General features: G+C 37.7%; 2 protein-coding genes across 8 annotated transcripts in view; both read left to right on the top strand.

The window, feature by feature from the left end:
• LOC106877571 (uncharacterized) overlaps window positions 1-2,189 on the top strand; it is a 65,817-nt gene extending 63,628 nt beyond the window's left edge. For 5 of the 7 annotated variants that reach the window (XM_089366657.1, XM_014926508.3, XM_089366660.1 and 2 more), the window contains one exon: window positions 846-2,189. In XM_089366657.1, the coding sequence (XP_089222783.1) occupies window positions 846-1,141 (296 nt within the window). In that variant the 3' untranslated portion in view covers window positions 1,142-2,189. The remainder of the gene's footprint in view (window positions 1-845) is intronic. The other 2 variants (XM_089366656.1, XM_089366655.1) reach the window with 1 other exon arrangement.
• A 9,300-nt stretch (window positions 2,190-11,489) lies between these two features.
• LOC149131796 (protein CFDP2-like) lies at window positions 11,490-11,999 on the top strand. The gene has a single exon (XM_089337829.1). The coding sequence runs from the start codon at window positions 11,490-11,492 to the stop codon at window positions 11,997-11,999; it is 510 nt and encodes a 169-aa protein (XP_089193955.1).
• The last annotated feature ends 8,298 nt before the right edge of the window (window positions 12,000-20,297 follow it).

The raw sequence follows: 20,297 nt of genomic DNA, 5'->3' as shown, positions 1-20,297 counted from the left end.
ACCAGTCCTCAGTCAAATCGTCCAACCCATGCTAGCATGGAAAGCGGACGTTAAACGATGATGATGATGATGATGATGTGTTTTGTAAAATGCAGAAACAAAGAAAAAATCTCGTTCCTAGTATTTACATAGTGACAAATGGTTCTTAAGATTTTTAAAGGATACAGTTTTTCAAGCCAGCATATAGAACATCTTTTTGAATCATTAATATATGGTTTGGTCTTAGAAAGAATTTTCCATTTGATGTAGCCGACATTCTCATCCTTAAATTTCCAGATGATACACATATATGATTCAAATGAACTGAAAACAAAAAATGGAGACAGGTGATAGAACAACAAGCAGGTGTATTGGTTTGATGCTCAGGGAAAATGGAAAGGTCTTTGATGTTACAAGTCTACACTCTTCAACAGAAAGGGATGAGAGGGAAAAATAGAGAGAGAAATTGAAAAAAAATATATGTATATATATATATATTCACCACTTAAAGGTGGATGTTGTATTAGAACACTCAAATACTGCATTAGAACACACAAATACTGTGATGTTTACCAAGTGTGAAAAACTCTATGGTTTTTTTGGTGTATAAAAGCACATCATAGCTATCACCAGTGGCAAGTTATTTAGTGTTGTGTAAAACTACCCATTTTCAAAACCAAACCAAATTACTGAAGTATGCCACTTCCAACTACTTAATACTCATTTTAGTTAATTTGATTAGGTAAGATGCAATTAGCTGTCTTGCTTTAGTGTGCAATGGTATTTGTAGTGAGGTTTGAACTCCAATGTGATCATTTTATCATTTCATTTCTGTGATATTCACTTATGAAAACTTTGTTTTTCAGATACTAACATTTCCTTCAAGATTCCTGATAAGTCCAGTTACCATTTTATTGATTCCGTATCACACAGTTCTTCATCACTCACAGAAACAACTCAAAATATTGAAAAAAAGGAATCAAGAACTCAGTCAATGGCATTAGTACTTTACCAACCACAACCTATGCGAGCTGACAGTGCATTATATGAGCTTCCAAAAGAGGTTCCTAAAGAAAAAGACACTAGTTTGTCACCAACACATATAGAAAAAACACCCACCGAACAAACAGAACCTGATAGCACCTATGATTTCTATTCCTAAACTCACTTATGTTCTTTAAGTTTTGATTAACAATGCTCCTGTGTCAATCATGAGAGAAGGCATTAAAACAAGACGATCTTCCCCAACAGTCATCAACAAGCTACCATTGTATACCAAAAAGTATTTTCAGGATTTAATGTGATGAAAACCATGTGTACCATTTGGAAAATTGATCAGAAAAAATTTGTACTGACATCTCCAGAAAACTTACAAACAAATATTTTCAGTTATCAGTATTACCTAAATTCAACTCAGTTTTGCATTATCATGCTGATATCTCTGACATTGCCTAGTGATAGGAATATGATTTTGCTCACCTGCTGTAATTAGTGGAATTTTTTAAAAAATACTTTGATACTAAAATAACAATATATCTATCATTATTTATTTAGTCTTTATATATTGGTACATCTAAGGTGAATATTTCATTAAGTGTGACTATAAAAATCTTTTAACACTTTCCTATACTTTGAACTGCCTGTGCATCAGGTACTGCATCTTACTACTTTCTACTTAATTCCCAATATTTTCAGCTTTAATGTCCATTTTTTTAAAACTCTTAATAAAAATAATTCAACATATTTTCAACATACATTGATTGCGATATATCATATGTAATTTGTGGTGACTGTTGAATGTGTACGTCTGTACAAATGCATCTGTTATACATTCTCATATAAATTTCATGTATTAATGTATAACAGTTTAATTAAATAATTTATCTTACATGTGTATATGCAGAAATGTCTGTAAATATATTTATATACAGAAATCTGCATGTGATTACATGTAGATAGTTTTAAAGTTCAGTAAACATGAATGTAAGATAACATGCAATATTTATCAAATTGATATCATATTCTTCTGTTTCTTATTTATTACTTTTCTTCTAAACACATATTTATTTAAACTAAGATTTTGGTGACTATTTGACTTTAAACACTCTACGATCTTCCAGGTCACCAGAAAGATCACAGTGTGAAATTAGAGAAGTGACCACAATGCCAGTTTAAATAAATATTTGAATAAAATTTACACCACATCATAAGAACTATCTTCCACTTTCATTTACAAATGGCAACATATATTTGTATACACACAAATACAGACTTGTACCTGTGTGTATGTGTGTATAGGTATGTATATATATATGTGTGTGTATTTGTGTACAAGTGTGTATATATGCATGCATGTGTATATATATATAATGTGTGTGTGTGCATATAATGTACTGCACCAAGGCAAACCTCTCTCACTAACGTCTTGGGCCAAACAAAACTGTGTTTAGGTACAGGCATAGCTGTGTAGTTGAGAACTGTACTTTGTAATCACAGTTTTTGGGTTCTCTTCTCTCTCTGCTGTACCTTGAGCAAGTGTCTTCTACAGCCCCAGTGTATATGTATTTATGTATGTGTGTATATTTATATATATATTTATTGATATGTAAGCATAAAAAAATAAATCGACTTTAAGAGTGTAATAAATCCCAGGTCAAACTGACTTGCATGTATTTACATAATCAGCTATAATGATCTTTAAGAGCAACATACTTTGTGTTTAACAGCTGTTTCATCAAGATAAACGTTACTAAATGTATAAGTTCATAATTGTGATACATAATTTAATTTGTAAGCTGTGTGTATCCAAATCAAGAATATTATGTTATGTTAATCAGAAAACCATTACTGATTTGAATACATTAAGACAAAAAGAAAGAAGAAGAAAACTCTAAATAAACAGGTAAGTAAAATACCAATGTAGGTGCAGGCATGACTGTATAGTAAGAAACCTGGTTTCATATTCACTCCCACTGCATGACCTCTTGGGCAAGTGTCTTCTATTATAGCCTTGTGAGTGGTTTAGGTTAGTGGAAACTGAAAGAAGTCTATTCTCTGTCATCATCATCATCATCATCATCGTTTAACGTCCGCTTTCCATGCTAGCATGGGTTGGACGATTTGACTGAGGACTGGTGAAACCGGATGGCAACACCAGGCTCCAGTCTGATTTGGCAGAGTTTCTACAGCTGGATGCCCTTCCTAACGCCAACCACTCAGAGAGTGTCTGTATTTATACCACACCACCACTTGACAGCCAGTGTTGGTTTGTTTACAACCCCATAACTTAGCTGTTCAGCAAAAAGACCAGTAGAATGAGTACCAGCCTTAAAAATAAATCCTGGGGTCAATTCGTTCAACTAAACCCTTTAAGGCAGTATCCCAGCATGGCTGCCATCCAATGACTGAAGCAAGTAATAGATAAGAGAGAAAATGTAGAGTAATGGATGTACACACCCATAAATATAAATGCATATATGTCTAACCATACCTACTTGCACAAACTTACATGTACATTTGAGAGAAAACCTACCTGGACATACAAGCCATCAAATGTAGTAAGAGAGAAGATTGTGCTGGTACAGTCATGCACATGAATGAAGACAGCTGCATCAAGAAGTGCCAATCTCTAAATGGAAGGAGTAGACCTGGGAAGAAATAAAAAAGGATCTTCACCCGTTGAACCTCACAGAGGGGATAATGGGACCAAGACTTCTGGTAGTTTGTTGTGCTTCAGAAGACCTGTCAAACCAAATAAAATCATGGTTGTCTTTGCATACAGGTATGTCCCCTGAATCTCTCTTCAGCTGAGTGATCCTAATCTTATAGGTTTGGGGGTGCTGGTACCATGTAAAAGCACCCAGTATACTCTGTAAAGTGGTTGGTGTTAGGGAGTGCATATATCTCGTCATCAGTTAATGTCTGTTTTCTATGCTGGAATGGGTTGGACAGTTTGACAGGAGCTGGCCAGCTGGGCTTCCATAGCTGTTTTGGTATGGTTACTATGGCTGGATGCCTTTCCTAATGCTTATTATATGGCCCCAACTCCAATGCTTTTTACATAGCTTATGATTTACTTAAAACCTATTATGATGAAATACTAGTTAAACTAAATTTATATCTTTACCTTTTTAGATTTCTTTACTCAACATAATTATTTTATTCTATCATTTATTACAGTATATATTATCCATTTCATCACTATATGTTATAATTCACTCTGCTCTAACCTGATAAAAAGTTATATTTTATCTATTTGATTATTTACTCCTAAAACATTTCCCAGCTGGTTTGCACACTATGGCAACACAATTGTTATGTTTTCATTATTCTGTGTAACGCCCTTTCTTTTTTATTTCAGATTCTTTAGTTTTGGGGTGAGCCATGCTAATAGTGTCTCTCTTCTCTAAGCACAATGGGACGTGGGAAAGGCCTTAATGATGAAGGAAAGTCTGTGATCATCAAGGAAAGTGCTAAAAGAACCTCTCTTTATGTCATTGCGGAGAAATTAGGTCATCATGTAGACACGGTTAGACAATTCCTGAAGGACCCTTTACCAAGGAAGAAACAATCCGATTGTGAAACTTCCAAGACTGTAACAGCCAGGGATTTAAGGAATATTGACTGCAAGTTATGTGGGAAACCTGGACAAACAAGCAAAGACATTTTCACCACCTCCAGACTTCCTTGTGTATTGAAAACCACCAGAAATTGCATCTTCGGGACCATGGCTTCCATACGAGAACCCCTGAAACTACCTCCTTTAACACCACACCACGGGAGTTTAAGGCTTCAATGGACCCAAAAGTACATGATGTTAGACATGAATTGTGTTCTGTTCACTGGCGAAACCAGGGCAACCCTGATGGATCTGACAGTTGGGCAAATGGTTGGGTCAGTTTTGAAGATGAGTGTCGCCAATGTTTACAAGATCAACAACAGGGTAGAGGAGTCATGTTGTGGGCTGGTGTCATTAGGGATAGACTTGTTGGCCCAGTCAGGGTGCCTGAAGAAATTAAAGTGACCACAGCTGCCTACTGCAATCTCCTGAAGGAGGTCTTGGCTCCCTGGCTAGATGACATACTGCTGTCACTTCTAAGGAATCTTGTATTCATAAATGACAATGCTCCCTCCTACTCTGCTAGGACCACCCAAACATTCCTAGGGTCTTACAGCATACTAGGTGAAAGGTTGATGGTGTGGCTGCTCGCATCTCTGGATCTCAACCCTATCGAAAATCTTTGGTCCAGCATTAAACAAGATGTATATGCCGATGGACACCAATTTACGTCGAAAGATGTCTTATGGGTGACCATCAAAGCTGCAGCAAAAACAGTACAACCTGCTACTATTAAGAAATTGGCAGACTCCATAACTAATAGGATTTTTGAAGTTATCCATTGAAATGGCGCTCATGTAACTAAATAATCCATTATGTCAATAGATGTTATAATATTATTATGGTTTCTTTTAAATATATACTAGATGCTTGCTTAATATGTATCACTACCCTTCATTTTCTCAAAAAAAATGTCTAGATGGGCTATTAGCATGGTTCACCCAAAAACTGAAGAATCTGAAATAAAAAAGAAAGGACATTACACAGAATAATCGTGGTTGTCTTTACATGAGGTTCACTCTCGTTGCATGCCACCTTGGGCAAGTGTCTTCTACTATAGTGTCAGGCCAACCAAAGCCTTGTGAGTGGAGTTGTTAGATGGAAACAGAAAAAAAAGCCTATTGTATGTATATATACATATGTGTCTGTGTTTGTGCCCCACCACTGCTTGTCAACATAATGATGGTGTTGACATAGTGTACAAACCAGCTAGAAAAAGTTTTATCAAAATCGATTCACAGAAAACCGAGAAATTCTAAATTTATCTCCTAAGCTATTAGCATGGTTCTGGGTGTGTGTGTGTGTATACAGAGCTTGGACAAAATAATGGAAACACCTAGCATCATGATTTTGAAATATCTATAAAACTGTCAAAAGCTTGTTTATTTTTGTTTTTGGATTTATTATTAGTGTTGCTTAATATGTTTTGCTAAAATTGCTGTTTCTTTTCAGATATCAGAACAATGTAATTAAAATGACAGATCTATTGAACTTTTAAAGAGGTCAAATTGTTGGTGCTCATATGGCAGGCACAAGTGTAACGAAAACAGCCAAAATGTTTGGTGTATCAAGAAGTACTGTCTCGAAAGTAATGACAGCCTTTGAGAACAAGGGAAAAACCTCCTCGTTAAAACAAAACTCTGGAAGAAAACCAAAAATTCGCATAAAAGGACTGTTGGACTCTTATGCGAATTGTTAGAAAGGATCACAAAAGTACAGCTCCCAAAATTACTGCACAGCTTAATGACCACAAAAACTGTTTGCTGGGAGCTGCACAAAGCTGGATTTCACAGGAGGGCTGCAATCAGAAAACCACTACTTTTAAAAACAAACATTGCAAAGCATCTAGAGTGGAGTAAAAAAAACCTACAGAATTGGTCTCTAGAGTAGTGGAAGAATGTTATTTTCTCAGACGAGTCATCCTTTACCTTATTTTTGACCACCGGCCAAGTATACGTGTGGAGACAGCCAAAAGAAGCATTTGACCCAGACTGCCTTCTTCCAACTGTTAAACATGGAGGAGGATCTGTGATGATCTGGGGGACGATATCTTGGAAATCCACTGGCCCAATGGTTTCCTTTCATGGTAAAATTAATAGTCAGGACTATTTAAGCGTTTTATCTGACCAAATTCATCCTTTGGTTGCAGAACTGTTTCCTGAGGGAAATGCAATCTTTCAGGATGATAATGCACCAATTCACACAGCTAAAGTTGTTACTAAATGGCATGAGGAACATTCTAGTGGAGTTGAACATCTTATCTGATCTCATTATTGAACATTTATGGTGCATTTTAGGAAAACAAGAAGTCGATATCATCACTACAAGAACTGGAGACTGTTTTAGCTGAAGAATGGACAAAAACTTTGTACGAGTCCATACCTCATAGAATTCAAGCTGTAATTACTGCCACAGGCAGTCCTACCCCGTATTAAAATAAATTTGTTTGAAATTTTAAGGTGTTTCCATTATTTTGTCCAACACCTATGTGTGTGTGTGTCTATAACATACATACACTCATATTTATCGTAATTTCTCAAATGCATATATGTAAAACTAGAGGTGTGGCTATATGGTTAAGACATTTGCTTCCCAACCACATGGTTTCAGGTTCACTCTCGCTGCATGCCACCTTGGACAAGTGTCTTCTACTATAGTGTCAGGCCAACCAAAGCCTTGTGAGTGGAGTTGTTAGATGGAAACTGAAAAAAAGCCTATTGTATGTATATGTACATATGTGTTTGTGCCCCACCACTGCTTGTCAGCAAATGCTGGTTTGTTTATGTCCTTCTATAACTAAGTAGTTTGGCAAAAGAGCTTGATAGAATAAGTACCAGGTTTAAAAAAAAAAAACACTAGGGTCAATTCATTTGGTTAAAAACTCTTCAAGGTGGTATCCCAGCATGACTGCATTCTAATGACTGAAACAAGTAAAAGATAAAAGCAATATATATATATATAATGTATATGTTAGTTTGTGTATGTTTATGTTTCCTTGTTTGCACATTGCATGATTGTTGTAAATGAATATCCTTTTCCAATATTCTGCAATGGAGAAATATAACTTTGTCTAAAAAAAAAATCATCTACCTAAATAAACTCCATCCAACCCATGTAAGCCTGGGAAAGTGGATATTAAAATGGTGTGTGTAATACACACACACACATATGTAGTGAAACTACCTCCCGCCATTAGATACAAACTACTATCGCCATTACATACAATCTTCTCATTTAAATATAAATAAATGCGAGCGTAGTAGAGAACCCATTCCTTGTCATCACGTGACTGATCATTATTCGAATCGGCAACTTCTTCGAACCGTTCCCGCCAGAACGCAAACTGACCAATCACAGCCCTTAATAAGGTCACGTGATAGAGTATATTTCTGATATCTGGTGAGCCTCCTTAATGCTATAAATAGATCAACTCATACCCCACAAATTTGTCTCGGTCCAGTTTCTCTTTGTGATCTGTTCCGTGTACCACACAACAGCAGCAGCAGTTCCAGCGACCACTTCAACAGCTTCGTCCAGCCAACGATGACCACCGCCGTCGCCACATCAGCAACAAGAGTCTACGACTACTAACCAGCACCATCGTCATGACCAACATGATTACTACCAAGCAGCCTCTACACCACCAGCGTCAACACGACTTTCTATGTACACCAAACCAAACCTCCACGGCACATCTCTCTCTTCGATTCTGTTAGGTGACTCAGCTTCACCACGGTAAATAAACAGACAAGAATTCTCAGCCAGCGACGAACATCTGTATAACAAGAATCACAGCCCGGCATCGATGCCACAACATCACAACTAGTGATCAGCTCTGCCACACTCAGCCAACTCACTTCACATACAGATTCATATTATTGTGTACCCAAGAACTGGTATAATTGCTCACGTGTTATTGACTCTCTTTCCATCTGCTGTAATAACTAACATACACACACATGTATCACTCACATACACACTTTTCTTTGTATGACGGCCTGTCTTTGATTATGTTCTTATATGTCGTATTCACACTCACACAGACATACATCTTTAACGCTACAATAAATATCTCTGTTATTCCTCTTATATGGTTGTGGTCTTTCATTACTGGTCATCTATGTTATCGTTGTATAACATATCTTGTATATCATCATATCTGATATATATATTTTGTGTTCGACCGTGTGACACGTTTAAATAAAAGGAGTCCTCTGTTTTTCCATTCGTCACCATATCTCCTTTTTTGAGTTCGCACGGTCGTCCCTTACACACATATATATATATATATATATATCCAAAATTAGAGAATGGAATAGAGAAAATCCAGGCTACATATGTTTCATAGCTAGCAGAACCTCAGAAGTAGTAATTACCCAAACAAAGGGTAATCTGCCATCTACTCATCAGACCAAAGATATCTTGATCGAATGAAGTTCACATTGTTGTCAAGGGACCCCAGTAAACTTCATTTGATTAAGGTATCTTTGGCCCAACAAGTAGCTAGCGAATTACCCTTTGTTTGGGTAATTACAACTTCCGAGGTTCTGCTAGCAATGTTCCCTAATTTTTTGATTTTTAAAAGCATACACAACTCCAGTTGCTAACTGTTAACTATAAAATAAACTTTTTTCAGCTTATCAAACTTCGTTATGGGAAAAATTTACAACCTTCTACATCAATAAACCACTATTGTTCCTGAAAGTTGTTTTTATACCTCGGCTCTTACCAAAGCCTTGTGAGTGGATTTGGTAGACTGAAACTGAAAGAAGCCCGTCGTATATATGTATGTGTGTATATATTTGTGTGTCTGTGTTTGTCCCTCCAACATCACTTGACAACTGATGCTGGTGTATTTACGTCCCCGTAACTTAGTGGTTCAGCAAAAGAGACTGATAGAATAAGTACTAGGCTTACAAAGAATAAGTCCTGGGGTCGATTTGCTCGACTAAAGGCGGTGCTCCAGCATGGCCACAGTCAAATGACTGAAACAAGTAAAAGATATGTATAGATATAAATATATATATATATATGTGTGTGTGTATGTATATATAAAAGAGACCACTAAGTGGACTGCTAATGTGCTAGAAGTAGATCACCAAATAGTTCTCAAAGAAAAATTTAGCGAAGCAAAAACAGCGGGCAAGACTAGTGAAAATTATAGAAATAAATACATAGTTATCCATAAACCAGGTTTCAAAATCAATACTTTCTTACCGAAAATATCTGTTTCTCTTCAGTATGGACTGCCAAAGAAATATAATTCCCAGAATCATATACTAGTTGTTCCCAACGAGTGAAGAACCATGGTTCTATTAATTATATATAGTAATATTCAAAAGTCTTAGTTTTGGCGCGCTAAATCCGGAAATATCTCTGCAGAAAATAATTTCTGCATCGAATTTACCAACTTTGAGAATGTGGTTATGGTTAATTAAAATAATAGGGTAAACAACTGGATATTAATTAATATCAATTTAATATCAGGAAACTAGCACATTAAAAGAATCAGGAGATTCAGAAAAAATTATCTGAAATCTGAAAAGGATTTAATGCGCTAGTTTCCTGATATTAAATATTAAAATTGGATATTTATTAATATTCAAATTTTTTCCCTAGTATTTTAATTATATATATATATATCTACACTTTATCGTATGTATATATATATATATATATATATATATGTATATGTATTTATGTACATGTGTGCAACATAGAAAGCACCCAGTACACTCTGTAAAGTGGTTAGCATTAAGAAGGGCACCCAGCTGTAGAAACAATGCCGAAACAGCCAATTGAAGCCTGGTTCCGCTCTCTGGCTTGCCAGCTCCTGTCAAACTGTCAGCATGGAAAACGGATGTTAAATGATGATGATGATGGAAGTCTCTCAAGTCTGAGAAAGAGTTCTGCAATTTTTTGCTGAACAACCTGCACAAAGGATTTGTTTATCATGATCAAATGTTTGTGCATGTACATTAGTTTACTTCTTCCATCAAATCAATGATGTCTGAATGGCTGCATAGTCTGTCACATATCAGGGGTCGAAGTGATCTCAGCAATGTGAAATAAAGTGTTTTGCTCAAGAACACAGCATACTACCCAGTCCAGGAACTGAAACCATGATCTTGTAGTCATGAGTGGAACACCCTGACCACTCTGTCATGTATATAATATATACATATATATATGTATATATGTATGTACATTGCAGATGAGTAACACCTTGTCATTGATTGCGGGGCTTGTGTGACTCTATGACCATGAGAGCTATGCTGCCAGGAGATTTGTCTTTTAGTAGGGCCACCCAAGCTAGACAGGTCAAAAGGGACCAGATGAAGAGTACTCAACTGGCCCTCCAGGTCAGGGGCTTAGCATTGGGCTAACAACCCGGTCTAGTAAAAAAAACATACCTGTTACAGAAACTGCAACAGCACTCCCAAACGACGTGGTCGAGGAAGAGTCCTCTCTGGTAGAGCACATGATATGAGCTGGCAAAAACCTTCGGAAGCCAGCATGCCAACTCTTCTGACAGCCAGGAACATCCGAACCCTATATGAGGCAGGAAAAAGTGCACAAGTGTGCAGAGAGATGCAAAGTTGCAATCTGAAGATTCTTGACCTGTGCAAGACAAGATGGACGGGAACAGGATGAACAAGGCTCACGACGGGTGACACCATCTACTTTGGACAGGAGGAAGTCTAACCACACAGGTATGGAGTAGCACTGCTGATGACACCTGAAGCAACATAAGCAATGCTGTCTTAGGAACTAATGTCACCAAGGATCCTGACTGCAAGATTCAACTCGGAGTAGAAAAGTTACCATCTTACAGTGCTGTGCAGCAAATATAGTGAACAAAGAAGAGTTCTGTGAGCAACTCCAAGCAGTCATGGATAAAACACCAAAGAGAGACCTGAAGATTCTTATGGAAGACTTGAATGCAAAAGTAGGAACAGACAACAAAGTCAGAGAATGGTTCATGGACAGACGTGGCATCGGAGAAAAAAATGAAAATGGCAAACTTTTTACAGAATTTTGCTCCTTCAATGACCTAATCATAGGAGGCACTGTCTTTCCCCACAAGAAAATCTACAAGACATGGATTTCCCCTAATGGCAAGACTGAGAAACAGGTTGACCACATCACTATTGACAGAAAGTGGAGAAGGAGCCTGCATGACATCAGGGTGGAACGTGGGGCTGACACAGCATTGGATCACCACCTGGTAGTGGCAGTACTCAGGACCAAGCTGAAAGCCTACAACAACCGGGCAGGAAGACCATCACACAGGTACAATGTATGCAGCCGGAAAGAGAAAGAAATAGCAAAAAGATTCAAGGTTGAACTGAGGAATAAGTTTAGTGCACTTTCACAATTAGCAGAGGAAACAATAGAATAACAGTGGCATAGACAGAGAGAGGTCTGGAGGGCAACATGGGGAAAACGACAAGTAGTGGTAAACAACAAAGACATGGAAGCTGATCACAGAGAGAAAACAACTGAAAGATCAGATCAGCCAGACATAAAATCAAGAACAGAAGCAAGAACTACAAGCACATTACTGGGAGAAAAACCAGAATGTGAAGACAAGTGCAAGGAAGGACAAGAGAAATGTCATTGAGTAGCTAAGAAATGTCATTGAGTCCAGAGGAACATGAAGAGACTGTACGAGATCAACAGAACACTCGCTGGAAAAGCCAGCAGCCCCAGTCATCCAGTCAAAGACAAGAATGGAAACATTATCCCAGGTGACGAAAAAGAGAGAGCACGATGGGCAGAGCACTTTAAGGAAACATAAAACAGACCTGCACAATCAGTCCTGCCAGACACCCCACAACTGACCAAGTTTCTAGACATCAACACCAACCCACTAACCAAGACTGAAATCACCAAAGCCATCAAGTTCCTTGAGTTGGGAGAGGCAGTAAGCCCAAATGCAATACCTCCTGAAGCATTGAAGGCAGACATTCAGACTTCAACTGAGATGCTGCACCCTCTCCTGAAGATCTGGGAACAAGAGAGAGTGCCAGAAGACTGGAAGAAAGGACACCTAGTAAAGCTGCCTAAGAAAGGGGACCTGTTATCTTGCAATAACTGGAGGGGAATCATGCTGCTATCCATCCTAGGGAAAGTATTAACAAAAATTATCCTTGAGAAATTGATGACCACCTTGAACAAGACACTTCGTGATGAACTAGCAGGCTTCCATCAAGATAGATCCTGCACAGACCACATTGCAACAATGCAGATTATCATCAAGCAGTCTCTAGAGTGCAGACTCCCCTATACACAGTCTTTGTCTACTTTCAGAAGGCCTTTGATAGTGTCAACAGAGATGTCATCTGGAGACTGATGTACCATTACGGCTTCCCACAAAAGTTCATCATCATACAACAGCTATATGAAGATGCCACCTGTCAAGTTATCCACAGTGGGAATCTGACAGAACCCTTCAATGTGCAAACCAGCATCCAACAGGGTTGTTTGCTTTCACCAATGATATTCTTGATGTTGGTTGATTGGATCATGAGACAAGCCACAGCAGGCAAGAGGATAGGTATCCAGTGGCCCTTTGATAAACAGTTGGAAAACCTAGACTACGCAGATGACATCAGTCTTCTCTCCCACTAGCAGCAATATGCACAGGAGAAGCTATGTCGTGTTGCAGAAGAAGCGGAGAGGACTGGCCTCCAGATCAACAGTAAGAAGACAGAGGTCATGAGAGTGAACAAAAGACAGCAAGACACCAGGATGATATCAAGGACGTCGACAGGTTTGTTTACCAGGGCAGTGTAGTCAGTAAAATGGCAGGACAGATGAGGACATTAAATGCCGAATAACAAATCCTGACATGCTTTCAATGCATTGCAACCAATCTGGAGATCAACAGCCCTCTCACTTCACAAGATCTGGATCTTCAACACAAATGTTAAGTCAGTACTACTTTATGGCTCAGAAACATGGCAAGTGACCAAGACTAACACCCACAAGTGCCAGACATTCACTAACAGATGTTTCAGAAACATTCTTAAAATCAGATGGCCAGAGGATGTCTCCAATGAACAACTGACAAGACAAGACAAGCCCCAATCGTGACAGATATCAAGAAACAAAAATGGGGATGGATAGGTCACATGCTATGAAAGCCTGCACTAAATGTCACCAAGCAGGCCCTTGACTGGAACCTACAGGGGAAGCAAAAAGTGGGCTAACCAAAACAGTCTTGGTGCAAGAGTGTCAATGCAGAGGTGAGGGCAGCCAAAATGACATGGGCCAGGCTGAAGAGGATCCCCCAGAACCACATCCATTGGAAAAATGCTGTTGCAGCCCTATGTTCCCAGAGGAGTAAAGAGGCCTAACAACAACAACATTATATACATACTAGCAGAAATACCCGGCGTTGCCCGGGTTAAAGAGAATAATGAAATCTAAAAACGCCGTCTAGACTACGCATCATCTTTATATATAGAGATGTATATACACACACGCACCCAAACATACGTATATATATGTATATCAATATAAATATATGACAGTCAATGAAGTTTCGTAAAAGAAGGTGATCATGTACATACTTTCTTGCTGTTGTGATTATAACACCTCATTGTAAACTATGCTCCTTGTTTTCCCTTGTGGAGCATATACAAATAGGTTTTTTGTTGCTGCCCACTCTTGAGCAGCCAACATACAGTTGTCCATGTGAGAAGCAGGGCTCTTCCAAGAGAAGACCAGCTACAGACAGTGTTTGACCTTGATATTTGTTTATGGACATGGCAAAAGTCACACGAAGGGGGAATTGTAGTCTTCTGAGTGTGAAAGGAATGTCTGCTCCTGATGGAGTAAGAGGAATTCTTGGAATAAAGACGTCATCCCCTTTTGCACATCCAGAAAGAATGGTAGCCTCGATAACGTGTGACATCATTTTCTAAATAATGCTCATCTGTTATGTTCGGGTTAAAGTTTCATCAACATCAAAAATATATGAATTTTCATGGGAGTTATGGCCGTTATGCAAAGAATATAATTTCCAAATTTCATAAAGATCCATTCAGTACTTTTGACGTAGTTTTGGATAAGAAAACAAATGACTAATGTGTGTGTTTGTGTGCATGTGTATGTGTGTGTGATGGGTGTATATATGTATAGATATCTGTATGCATGTATATATGTATATATGTGTACATATTACATGTACATCTATATATATATACATCTACACATATGTATACATATACATGTATGTATAGATCTATATATATATATACATATACGTGTACATCTACATGTATACATATACATCTCTCTCTCTCTCTTTCTCTCTCTCTTTCTCTCTTTCTCTCTCTCTCTCTCTCTGAAAGTATCTGTCATTACAGTATCGAAATGGTGTACATATACATGTATATGTATACATATACATCTCTCTCTCTCTCTTTCTGTCTCTCTCTTTCTCTCTTTCTCTCTCTGTGAAAGTATCTGTCACTACAGTATCGAAATGTGATTGTTTCAGTTAGTGGAATAGTTTCATTTTTAAAGTGAAAGTATTTGACATGAGTGTTTTTGTTTCACTTTTGACACGTAATACTTAAATAGTGGAGGAGATATTATGTTGCCGTGTGCTCGAACTCTGCAAGAAGTTAATAATTTTTTTTGACTAAAACACAACTGGGACCCTAAATAAGGCATGTGTAAAATTTGAATGAAATTGGTTGCATAGTTCTCGAGTTTTAGGGATTCACACAGACAGACAGACAGACAGACACACATTCTCATTTTTATATATATAGAAGATATGTATAAATATATAAGTATATATTATATAGGACATGTAATAGCACCTGTGCCAGTGACACATGAAAGGCATCCATTACATTCTCGGAGTGGTTGGCACTAGGAAAGGCATCTCGCCATAACCAAACCAAAATCAGACTAGAACCTGGTGCAGCTCTCCAGCTTATCAGTTGCAGTCAAACTGTCTTACCCATACCAGGATGGAAAGTGGACGTTAAATGGTGATGATATATATGTACATATATATATATACACACATGTAATACCATATATAATATGATAAATGTATGTAAAATCAAGGTGCCATGTAAAAGCATTGGTTTGGGTGCTGGTGCCATATAAAAAGCATCCAGTACCCTCTGTAAAGTGGCTGGCATTAGGAAGGGCAGCCTGCTGTAGAAATCAAGCCAAAACAGACTATGGAACCTGGTGCAGCCCCAAGCCTTGCCAGTTCCTGTCAAATCATCCAACCCATGCCAACATAAAAAACAGACATTAAATGATGTTATCATCATCATTGTTTAACATCTGTCTTCCATGCATGCATGGGTAGTTGGCCAGGTAGAAAACTACCCTTGGCTACTGTGTCTGTTTTGGCAGGGCTTTTACAGTTGAATGCCCTTCCTAATACCAACCACTCCACAGAGTGGATTCAGTGCTTTTTATGTGACACTAAGGTGGACTGGATGCTTTTTACATGGCACCAGCACTAGCGGGGTCACCAAGTAACTCACAAGACAAGGAATTATGAGAGGGGCAGGGGCATTTGAGGAGGGGAACTTGTGTCAGAGGATGAAAGTTAGAGTGTGACAGAAAGGCAGAAACAGGCATCTTGCTATAAGGGCAGGGGCATTGGAGGAAGTGATCCAGTATCAGATGATGAAAGGTTAGTGTGTGACAGGGAAACAGGCAGAAATAAGCGTCTTTCTATAGAGGAGGTACATGGTTACTCAGTGAGAGAGAGAGAGAGCAGTATAAGAAAGAGGACAGAAACAGATGTGTTGATATAAAGAAGATACTTGGTTACCTAGTCAGAGAGAAAACAAGTGAAGGAGAGAGAGAGAGAGTAATCAAGAATGAGGGCAGAAATAGGTGTGCTGTTGTAGAGGAGATACATGGCTACCCAGCCAGAAGGAAAGAGAGAGAGAGTAGAAAACAGCAAAAGTATAAAAGAGAGATGGTGACATGCCAAGGTATACTCACAAGTAACAAGGATCAGAGCATAGATGTAATGGTAGAGTAAGAAAGAGAGAGATACAAAGGTCATAATATATGCAGTCAGGTATTGCCAAGAAGGCATAAAGTAAGGAGTGGGGATTGCAGTAACTGGCGAAAACCTGGGTAGAGAGGAAATGTGAGGAAGAGAAAGATGCAGTTTAGAAGTGGGTGATGTAGTTTAGTTTCTTGGGTAGGGTGTATGAAAAGTTTTTTGTTACATGTGAGTGAGACACAAAGCTTCTAGCACTCAGTTTCACTGACGTGGGCGAGTCTTCCCTAGAACCTCATATCACCAAACATCTTGGTCTGTTATCATTTCCTCTATGAGCCCCAACATCTAAGATCGGTCCATACCACTTCATTCCATGTCTTCCTGGGTCTCTTTCTTCCACAGGTACCATCCACTTTTAGTGACAGGCGCTTCTGTATACTGCTGTCTTTACTCATACGCATCACATCTCCAAACCAGCACATTCTCCTCTCTTGCATGCCACATTTAATCCCTTTTTTGTCTAACTTTTCTCTTAGTTGTGCTTTGTCGGTCATACACATTGATGCTGCAAATCCAATGAAGCATATTACCTTCATTTCTCTCCAGTCTATGCATGTCCTCTGCTGTCAGAGCCCATGTCTCACTACCTTGTAAAATAGTTGTTCTCACACAAGCATCATACAAGAACCTTTCACTCTGAGAGAGAGTTCTTTGGTTGCCAACAGAGGTAGTAGTTCTCTGAACTTCCACCATTCTATTCTTATTCTAGAAACAATATTTTCAGAGCATCAACCATGTATATATGTTATATATGTAAATAATACATCTCGTCATCATCATCAGTTGATGTCTCTTTTCCCTTGAGTTGGATGGTTTCACAGTGCTACAACAATTTTCATCATCTGTTCTGACAAGGTTTCAACAGTAGGATGTGCTTCCTAATGCCAACCGCTTTACAAAGTGTATTGGGTGCCTTTTTTTTCATGGCACCAGTGCTTGTGATGTTGCCAAGTAAATATTGTAGTTGCAAGACAAGAACCCTCAATTGATATTGGGTCACTCCACTGAACCAGTATTCTGGTGAAAGGAGGAAGAGAAAGCAGTAGGTGTAGACATGACAGGGACATATTGGATGAGGGACTCAGTTGTGTACTTATACATTATACTTCCAGAACCTCAGTTACACCATGTTAACATAACTGGGTGAATCTTTTTAAACACAATGTATCAGCAATCATACGAGGCCTTTATTATCTCCCTCGTGAAGCTCAACATCCCAAGATCAGCTTTTACTATTTCATACTACCTCTTCCTGGGTCTCGATCTTCTACAGGCTACATCTACTTTAAATGATTGACAGTTTTCTCTCTTGCATACAACATCTGATTCTTTTTAATCCCAATTTTTCTCTCAGCAGATTTGTACTCTGCCATTCATGCACACTGACACTAAACATCCAGTAGAGAATACTAGCTTCATTTCTTTCAAGTCTTACCAGGTCTTGCATTTAGGGCTCACTACCATATAGTATTATAGTCTCCCTTTCACTCTGAGAGAAAATCCTTTTGTTACCAACAGAGGTAATTGCTATCTGAACTTTCTCCAGCCTGTTCTAACCCCAGCTCAGTGATTCTCAATCATTTTTTTTTACCTATAGACCCCTTTGTTTACTATTTAATTCTGGTGGACCTCCATACCCATTTGATGTTTGAAAACTAGTTTTATAAATATTTCTTTCAAAATTCTTATTTTGTTTCTTACACACTAACTTGTGTAGGTTGAACATTAAAGAAAAAACCTAGCTGTTTCTTGCAATAAATACATCAAAATCAAAATTTTTCAGTTAGTAAGTAAAAGTGCTTTAAAAAAGATTGTTAAATTTTCAGATTAACACCAGCACGATTTTCACTACAGTGTTAAGGTTAGGGTTAGGACTAAGAAGTGGAAAATGTGGATTTCTATAAACTTTTAAAAAGGCTTCACACATACAGAACTTCAGCATTATATATTAAGATGGGCAACACACACACATTAAATAAAAAAAAAAAATGACAGGTATTTGTATGTATGTGTGTATTAATGTGTATTCTGTGTCTATAGTAAGTAAATGCGTTTTAAGAAAGATATTTTAAAAAATCAGTTTGTAGGGAATAAATGTTTGACTGTCGATCGTATTTGGAAGAGACTGACAGGTATTTGTATGTATGTGTTTATTTGTATGTATGTGTGTATTTGTACGTATGTATGTATGAGTGTGTATTCAAAAACATCTATATTTACACTTTAAAGTCGGTTTTTACACTCAACCCTGTTCTGCAGAATCAGTGTAGCAATGGGAGGTTTGTGCCCATCTCTACGTTCTGAGTTCAAATTCCGCCAAAGTCGACTTTGCCTTTCATCCTTTCGGGGTCTAAAAAATAAGTACCAGTTGAACACAGGGGTCGATATAATCGACTATTCTCCACCTGCTCCAAGCCTCCCTTGTGGGAAAAATTTAAAATAATAATAATAATAATAATAATAATAATAATGACCTCTGCCGATCAAAGTCCCAACCCACAACTAAGTCTTAAGTGTATATATATATGGGTAACACACACACACACTAAATAAAAAAATGTTAGTAAGTAAAGGCGTTTTAAAATAGATTGTTAAATTTTCAGATTAACACCCGCACGATTTTCACTACAGTGTTAAAGTTAAGGTTTTAGGGTCAGGGTTAGGGTTAGGTAAGTAATCGTGCAGGTGTTAATCTCAAGATTTACGAAAAGATTTTCCAAAAAACTCACAGTTTGTAGGGAATAAATGTTTGTCGATTGTAATTGAAAAAGATGTGTGGCTATTTTTTTTGTTGTTGTTATCATGGTAAAGGACGAGTTAGAAATAACTTACAATTCCCGCCAATTAGAATGAGGTATGTATATATATATGTATGTAGTATGAAAATGAAACCATTAAAGTGAAACTATCTGTCATTACACTATCGAAATGTGATTGTTTCAGTTTTGATACTGAAATAGTTTTCTTTTACTGTCAGTGTTTCTCCTTCCTTTCTTTTTGTATTTATTGTTGGATTGTTCGTAAAGGTTCATAAGAGCAAGTAGGAGTTGAAGGGATTTGTAAAGGTAGTAGAAAGAGGAAATTAGATTTTATTAGTGGGGAAAATGTTTATTTGTGTAGTTTTATGGATTTTATTTGTTATTAGTTCTTTTGACTGAAAAAATGACGCAGTGACCTAACTAATTGTATTTAGAATATTAATTCCGATTCTTTAATCCAAGAAATTTGGTATTGTGTAAATGTATGAATTTTAAACATACACACAAATAATGAATTTTAAACATACACACAGAAAATCTGCCTTTTATAGATAAGATACAGATACAGATATGCACTAGTACACTCTATGGAATTTCTACCAACTCCTTTTCAACATAACAAGCAAAGCCATTTCCCTGATAGTTGCAGGGTCCTGTCTGTTTTCTTACTCGCTAATACTTTAGTTTTTACGAAGTTAACTTTGAGGCTCTTTGATTCCAGGTTTTGCTCCCATGCCTGTAACTCTTTTCTTTACAGTCTACTACATATTCATTTATAAGAACAAGACTATCAGCATATAGGAGTTTCCATGGGCAACCAGTTTTAAACTCATCCCTTATGGCCTAGAAGACTATAATACATTGAAGGGAGCTGAGCACT

Source organism: Octopus bimaculoides, chromosome 19 (genome assembly GCF_046866305.1).
Source record: "Octopus bimaculoides isolate indiv1 chromosome 19, ASM4686630v1, whole genome shotgun sequence".
Lineage (NCBI taxonomy): Eukaryota > Metazoa > Mollusca > Cephalopoda > Octopoda > Octopodidae > Octopus > Octopus bimaculoides.
This window is presented reverse-complemented; position numbering and strand designations above follow the sequence as displayed.